Source organism: Nuphar pumila, chromosome 7 (genome assembly GCF_984573655.1).
Source record: "Nuphar pumila chromosome 7, dmNupPumi1.hap1.1, whole genome shotgun sequence".
Lineage (NCBI taxonomy): Eukaryota > Viridiplantae > Streptophyta > Magnoliopsida > Nymphaeales > Nymphaeaceae > Nuphar > Nuphar pumila.
Genome location: NC_143255.1, coordinates 121,640,163 through 121,648,383, shown reverse-complemented (window position 1 = coordinate 121,648,383; position 8,221 = coordinate 121,640,163). Strand labels below are relative to the sequence as shown.

General features: G+C 37.4%; 1 protein-coding gene across 1 annotated transcript; it reads left to right on the top strand.

Moving 5' to 3' along the window:
* Positions 1 to 382: 382 nt before the first annotated feature.
* Positions 383 to 6,449, top strand: LOC149833241 (thioredoxin F-type, chloroplastic-like). The gene is made up of 3 exons (XM_090015012.1): positions 383 to 754; positions 4,734 to 4,833; positions 6,107 to 6,449. Exons 1-3 carry the CDS (start codon positions 414 to 416, stop codon positions 6,239 to 6,241), a joined length of 576 nt encoding a protein of 191 aa, XP_089871138.1. The 5' UTR covers positions 383 to 413; the 3' UTR covers positions 6,242 to 6,449.
* The last annotated feature ends 1,772 nt before the right edge of the window (positions 6,450 to 8,221 follow it).

Below are 8,221 nucleotides of genomic sequence, written 5' to 3'. Positions count from 1 at the left end.
CCGATACTATATGAAGCCGATTCGCACCGATACTGACAACATTGTATTTTTTTACTTGCAGTAGAATCCCATATTTCTGTGGGCTCCTTTTTGGCGAATATTCACAAGAAATAACTCGACGACTCAGGAAAACCCATAGATCAAGTCCCACTACTAACGTATACAAAATCACGGAAAATCTACAGAGTCAAACGAAGGGTAGGGTCAATGTAGGAGGACCATACACACAAAGCTTTAACGTGGCGCTAAGCTGATCGACGACTTTTTTCTTGGATACGTCTCATGGTTACGGGGTCATTTCCCAGTATCCACTGTGCACACTCTGCCTCTCGTTTCCGTCCCTGATCTATTTAAATGCTAGCCCAGTGAATCTCTTTGATTTTAGAGGGGGAAGTAGAGAAGAGGGAAGAGGAATGGCTCTGCAGATCTCGATCTCGTCTCTTTCGTCGTTGATCTCCTCTCAGATCGTTTTCTCCGGCCTCCGCTCGAACTCCCTCGCCTTCAACCACCAGATTTCTCCCGCCGATCGCCTGCCGGGGTGGAGGAATGGGACGCTCGGCCTCGCTAGGGTTTCCAGGAGGTGCGGGAGCTGGAGGAGGAGGGGAGCTGCGTTTTCGGTCTCCGCCGAGAGCCTGGAGATTGCCGGAGCGGAGGTGATCGTTGGGCAGGTGACGGAGGTGAACAAGGATACTTTCTGGCCGATCGTCAATGCCGCGGAGGGGAAGGTCGTCGTTTTGGACATGTACACTCAGTGGTAATGGGAAAATTTCCTCTTCTTTTCGGGTTTTCGTTCTGTGTCTACGGTGTTTCGGCTTCTGTTGATGGATTGAGCTTCGTTTGTGCTTCCTTGTTGTTCTTCGTCTGTTTCCTGATTGTTGTGTAGGATTTTTGGGTTAATTGGCTACTTGTAGTTGTTTTTTTACTCCAAGTAGCTTGAAGTAGAGATTTTTTTTTTCTTTGTCAATGTCACATTCTACTGATTATCAGGAAAGTGTATCTCTGCTATCATAATTATGTTTCCTGCCAGACATCTTTGGTTAGGATGCTATCACTGGTTCTAATCATAGTCACCTATATCGATCAAGGCAATTTCTCGGAGTTATTTTTAGAAAGTGATTTTTCTCGGGAGAATCTCGCGAAAGTCTCGGAAACTTTAAAAATTGAAAAAAATATAGCGAATAATAAAAAAGGCAAGAATAGTAGGTTTTGTAGTGTTTTTCTTAGAAAAATATAAAGAAGCAACTAGAAAAGCTTTTAAAACAAAAAACCGTACTTACAATATATAAAAAAATACGTTTTTGAATATCTTGGGAATATAATATTTCCAATTCTAGCTAATCGAGAAAATATCTGCAACGCTGGTTCTAATGCCAATTGTTTTTGTTATATGTGTAGCAAATAGGTGCCTTCTCTTACACTTCTGACTTGCTTAAATATTGTGCTTTGCCTTCTTGCTACCCTCGAGAAAGGAACTTCACATGTTGTCTCATTGTCTCTGGTATATATATATATATATATATATATATATATATATATATATATATGACCATTTTATCTGGGTGTGTCCTCTTCATTTCCATCTATCTTTGCTTATGATTACCTCAAACCGGTTAGCTCTGGACCATTGACCCAGATGAGTTCTCAGCGTGATTGCAGGCACCTAGCTGGTTAACTCGCAGTGTTGTGCATGCACAAGCACATGATGATGCAAATTGTAGCTGAATTCAGTTGAATCACGGGTATAGCTGATCGTGATGATTTATGTCACGAGCTTACTGAGTAAAGTCATGCCATATCATCGTTAAGCATATTAAGTTGATTATGTGTTCATTATAGGACTTGTTTCTTCGTAAATTTAGTAGCAATGGTTAATTGAATGAACAGAACACTATATATTTTGCAGTAAAGTGCATGTTTTCTACCCATACTGTAGTAATAACTAAGCTTTCTCATGCTATTAAATGAATCCGATACAGATTAATTGACTTGGAATGTGAGCAAAGTTTTAGTCAATGCTTCTAGATATATGCATTTATGTACACATTCAAGCCTTACATTATCTTTGCTTGTTGTCATCGTTTGTTCCCCACTCTCTCTGATAGGTCCTCTTATAACTCTATAGAGATACTACATTATTTTGATTCTTTGTGGAGCTGAATCAAAATGGTGGAACTATGCAATTAGATTTATGGTCAGAGTCTTCAGAGTTCAGACAGTCCTCCTAAACAGTGTTGCTCAAATGTATGTCATTGTGCTAACTATACAGCTGCACACACGCCTGTCAGGAGCATGCTAAATTGTTCTGATACTATGCAAACCCCAAAGCAGTAGATGTTACATATAAGCAATAATATTTTTTCTAAAGGAAGGGGGGCTAATTTAGAAGATTGGGTTCTTTCTAAAGCTCTGTGTGGAGGCAAATAAGTTGTATGGAATGACAATGATGAGTGAAATTGATTAAAACAGTAAAAAATGCACCCCCAATGCCATTTGGGTTGGCATCTGGCAACAGCATCTCATACCACTACCTTGTGTCAAAGAACCTTTTTGTTTTCAAGAATCTTATCTATTTCAGCCTTCTTTTGAATCCTAATTCATGCATAAAAAGATGAGTTAAGAAATAAATCTGAAAATTATGAACTTTCAGAAATACTCTATTTCAAAAGATAGAGGAAATTAGATGTGTCATCTCTTGCTTCAGAGGCAAACGCTTTCAGGAATTTTCTAGATTCTAGAAGAAGAGACTTAAGATTCTAGTATGACCTTGTGAGTTGTGAGTGATATTTCTGAGTTCAAAGGCATTTCCTTCTGTCTTAGTGACAATACCCTTGTTGGGTGTCAAAACATTATAGAAAGTCATAGTGAGAGTGAATCACATTACTGTCTTGGGATGAGGAAGAAGTGATATCAACTGTGGTTAGTTGTAGCTGACAGAAAAATGCTAGGTGATGTTTTTCCTAAAAATAAGTTTTTTTCCTAAAATTAGTTTCAGCTTTTTCTGCTAAAAAGAAGCCCTTTTTTGTACAAGTGGTGGCATAGCAATGCAGGCTTCACTTTCAGGTTCTATTGTTGGTCACCATATTATTGATCGAGTTGCCCTCCAAACAGATGTTCCTGTAGAATATCCGAAGGCACCATCTGCTGTGATACATTCAGTTCCTTGGAGAATAAATTGATTTTTTTTATATTTATGTCACCTTCTAGGAATGATATCTGATTCTTTTAAATTATGACTACAAAATAATCTCTCTTGGTTAGATACATCATGTTACTTTGCACTCTTCTTCTTTCCAAGGAATCAGGTTAATAGTGTCAGCCTGCCATGCAAATGGGTAACCATGCTGATGTGGTCAGCATGCTTCCTGTGGTATTGCTAACAAAATATTTTTTTTCATTTTAATTGTACTAAGGAAGCTGCAATAACAAGGTATCACTGTACACTCTGTAGAAAGCAAAAGAGTGTAAATGGCTGCCAACTTTCGGCAACCAATGGACCCGCATAATTTGAACGGAAGCCTACCTGCAAGCGTGTATCAGAAAATTATCTTCCCCTGGCTATCTAATATTAAGTTATTGACCTTGTGAAGTTCTATTCATGTGCGATAGGATTAGCCATGTGTTGTTGCAAAGTGTTCATAAAAAGCTTATAATTTTCTCTGAATTTTTCACCATGTGGTTATTAACTTGTTAAATCCATCTGTACCCTGTACTGTATCCAACCTCCCATGATATTAATGAAAATACTATATTTACCTCGCATAAAAAAAAAGAATCTGACAAAGCAGTCTACGCATACCATTAATATGTTTGAAGTGACAAAACTCGCCATAGTTGAAATAATTAGTCTGACAAGCAAAATTGAGGTCCTGGACAAAATGCAATCCAAAAGATTAATGACATGCAAAATTATTATAAGAAGATTAACCCTTTCTGATGGGATAGTGTCAAACAGAAAAATAGAAGTGCATTATGTGATCAAACATTCTACTGAACCGACTAAAAATGTGATCTGTGGGTTGTGCGGAGGAGATGGTTCTTATCCGTTTTTGGCAAAACATGAAGCAAAGTGGATTCTCTGTATATTTGTGGTTTAGATGTGAACGACAGGTATTCTTTTGCAGTTCTTTCTTTACATTCAGCGTGGAAAGAAATGCTTTTGAAAGTGGAGCACTTGCTGCCCTTATTTCATTTGTACTGACAGACCAAGTGCGCACACACTCACACACAGATGTACATACACATGGTTTGTACTTTTGATTGAGAAATTAGTCTGATAATCAGTTATGTACTGCAGTGTTACACTTCTCCAATTTGATGTGTTCTGATCTGAACTACAAACTACATAAAATTATTGAGTCTAGTAAAAGTTCCGGTAGATTTTCTCCTATGGTACACTAATGTGCTGCATCTTTTATGTTCTTTTCATCTGGAAGATATTTATAGGATTTTAGCCCTAAAGAAAAAAAGTTCATCTGTTCATCCACTTTGTTCATTGAGATGAAGCACTTCTAGCCGTTCTACGTAACCATGTCATGTTTCTGGCTTGTAAAAACTTTTATTCTTCCTCTTTGGAGCAGTTCATTTACAGTTTTGCTGTTATTTATTTTCTTTTTGGATGGACTTTCACTTGAATATTGACCAACACTATTTTTACCCTTAATATTGTTAAGTGGTTGTTTGTCTACATTGGATGACTCTTCTTTTGGTCTTCATTCTAAATTGTGTCTTTAAAGGTGTGGTCCATGCAAGGTGATGGCTCCTAAATTCCAAGAACTATCAGAGAAGTATCTTGATGTTGTCTTCCTAAAGCTTGACTGCAATCAAGAAAACAAGGTCATTGAGAATTTCTCATTTTCCTCTCCGCTTAAGTCTTCTGATTCTTCTTACAATAGTATTTTCTGTTGATTACCTTGATCGATAACATCTGAAGTCAAAATTTCTGATGTTACGCTGGAATCAGTCTAAAGTTACATGACTCTTGGCTGGGTCCAGCTGTAATACTGGTGAGTGATGTGCCCAAGTTTTTTGGGTCTTAACTCTTGAGCCCGTCAACTCCTGTTTCAAACTTGGGCAGGATTATTGCGCGGAAGGAGTTGCCACAAGTTGGCTTGCATCTATATAAATGCACTGCTTTGGAAGAAGACGGAGATTTTTTTACGAGTCTTTTCTATATTCTCAATGTACTGCTTGCATCGATTCTGTGGTGAGTTCCTTTTTTTCTTTTGGTTTCATCTTTGTTGAGTTCCTTTTTTTTCTTTTGGTTGCATCTTTTGAGTAAATTTTCTATGTTTGAGACCTCGCAAAGTAAAGAACAGGATTAAAGGGATTTTTTTTAATTTCACCAGTTAGGGTTTTATTTTCTGAACTTTCTATATGGCTTGGTTTTGGTTTTCCTTTTGTAACATTGATTTTTAGTGTTTTTTTTTTCCTTAAGACTCTATTTGGGAGATGGGAAATGTGTGTTGGAGGGAGTTTATGGATATTGAAAAGTGGAAGTCATCAATTCCTGGAATTGGCATCTACCACCTCTAGGAGGTGATAGTTACAATTTCTGGTATTGAGTGCAGTCTAGCATCCTTTCTCATATCTGTGAACTACCTTCTCAACTTCATTCTCCCAAACAACCACCAACTTATAGTTTGAGAAAATTTAAACTCATCCCTAAATCTTATTCCATCTACCAGCTCCCAAACATCGCTAAATGACTTTGTTTGAAGTTATTTTCTTTGACATGAATTTTTTATGTCTGAATGACATTTTTAGGCTTTCTTTACTAGTGATTTATTCACACTATGAAAAGCATAGTAGTACGTTGACAAACGGAACCTGCTACCAAAACATTGGCTTTAGAAGAGTGTTCAAGGAACCATTGTGATCCTGCAGTGCTGCATCTTAGAGCATACTGTTTCTTACTGGGGAAGAATGGTGGGATCAACATTCAAAAAATGCCCAAAACACATCTTTCCGACCGATTGATGGCTGGGGATTTGCTGCTTGTCTATTTTATTTACTGCCAGATTACGACCAACCGTCTGTTTCGATTTATATCGCTGCATCAGGTACTTTAAGTTGGCTAATTGCACCTTGATTTTCATTCTGATTGCAGCCTTTGGCCAAAGAGTTGGGCATAAGGGTAGTTCCCACCTTCAAGATCCTGAAAGGCAGCAAAGTTGTGAAAGAGGTCATAGGCGCAAAGTTCGATGACCTTGTCGCCGCGGTCGAAACAGTTAGAAGCAGTTGACAGGAGACAGCATGGCCCATCGACAGTAAGGGGGCTAAGATAGCCATTCCCAAGTATGGAATGCTGGTGACTCGCTGGGGTATAGTCCTTTAAGCTTCTCCCCACATTGCTCCCACTTTCCATAGAAATGTATTGCTTAATATCAAATTTGTACCAGGAAGGTGATAAACCAATCTTAATTATTCATGATTGTATATTTTATTCTTTCTTATGTCATGCTCCTATACGTTTATATGTAAATAGCATTATCTGTTTTTTATATTTTAAATTTATTTTTTATTCTAGAGATTTTGCCCAAAAATGCAAGATTTAAAAAAAAAATAAAAAATTTTGCGAGTTTTTGGCTGTCACTCTCTGCGGGTACAAGCCACCCCAAATTTCTTAAAAAGTACGGGAACAGGACAACAATTTCTTTACTTTGTGGTTGATAAAAAACGTATTCTTGATAATGCAATATATTTATTATTAAAAATATTAAAATCAGATTAACACCGTCCATGTTTAGCGCTGAGAAATGAGCGAGCCAGTTGTGGTTCAGCTTGTGTTCTACATGTAAAGAGTTAGCTCAAACTTGTAAAATAGATTCGGCGAGCATGAAGAATAAGTGTTAGGCTCAGCTTGTACAGGCTCGCTAAGTAGTAATAAATATATTCAATATATATTGTATATATCATATAATGTAGTGTAAAATAAATAGTCTAGGTATTTAGCTTTCAAGGAACAGGTCTAGATTTTTTTTTTTAAAGGCAAGCTGGGGTTAGACCGACCCCTACCAGTTATACAACGATACCATTGGGGTTTGAACTTGCAACGTCCCAACACAAGGTGACGGCACTAGCTGCTCCTACCAGACAAGCGGAAACAAGTCTAGAGTTCTGACAATGAAGCCATGCATTTTTTTAAATCTAAACTAGTTAGTTTGATCTTGGCTTGAACAGGTTTAAAGTTCAAATCCTAAAGCTTTCAGCTTTGAAACAGTATTTTGTTAGCAAATGTGCCAGATTGAACGTATCTCATTGGTCTGGCTTGCCATAAAAAAGAGCTGAGTTTGAAGTTTGAACACTTTATGCTTGGAGTGGTGGGCTCATTTACCAGTAGGGATGCAAACAATTCTGATTCGGAACAGTTAAAATACATGAGGTTTTCAATCGGAATCAGATCTGGAAAGTAAAAAAATTGTGAAACCTTCATCCTGGATCATACCCATTTGCATCCCTATTTACCAGCCCTAGGGGCCCATGTTGTGGCACTAGACATTGGGGCCTAAGTGCTCTTGTAACATGACTCCAGTTTAAGACACCATAGACAACTTACGTCCTATGTCACATGTCCCTGGTGACACAAGCGGTCACATTGATATGATTGCTGACAAGTGACAAGTACAACTATTTTATTATAATTTTTTATAATTGTAAATATTATGTTAATGAAAATGTACTTTGTAACGTTTAAATATCAAACAATAACTATTTATTAATCATCGGTACCTAATTTCTGTGGGCCGATCCTCATCTAGCGGCAAGAAACGGCTGATATGGATCAATTGCTTGCCATGTCTTGATGGTCATGTTCTTAGGGACTATAACCGCAGAAGAATAAGGATAATGTATTGGCAAGAATGTTAGACCATAAAGAAGTTATCAATAATCATCAAATCATACTAGATCGAGTTTCATTAGGTTGGAATTGAGAGAATCGTCAAAATGAGTTTTTTGGCTCCCAGAGTAGCTTTCATCTGCTAATATTATCACCATGTGAATCACCAATCATGATTCAACGTCATGGGTGTAATGCCCCAAAATTTCTAACTTGATTTAAAAAAAATAATAATAATTCAAACTTGCCTAATTGATCTATTTTCAGTTACAATGAAAGTACAACAAAAAATTGTTCAAAAAAAAGTCTAAATTAGCAAACCTTTGGCAGGTTACAGAAAAGTCCATGATAATAAATATTGGATCTCAGTCTTATTGGATCCGG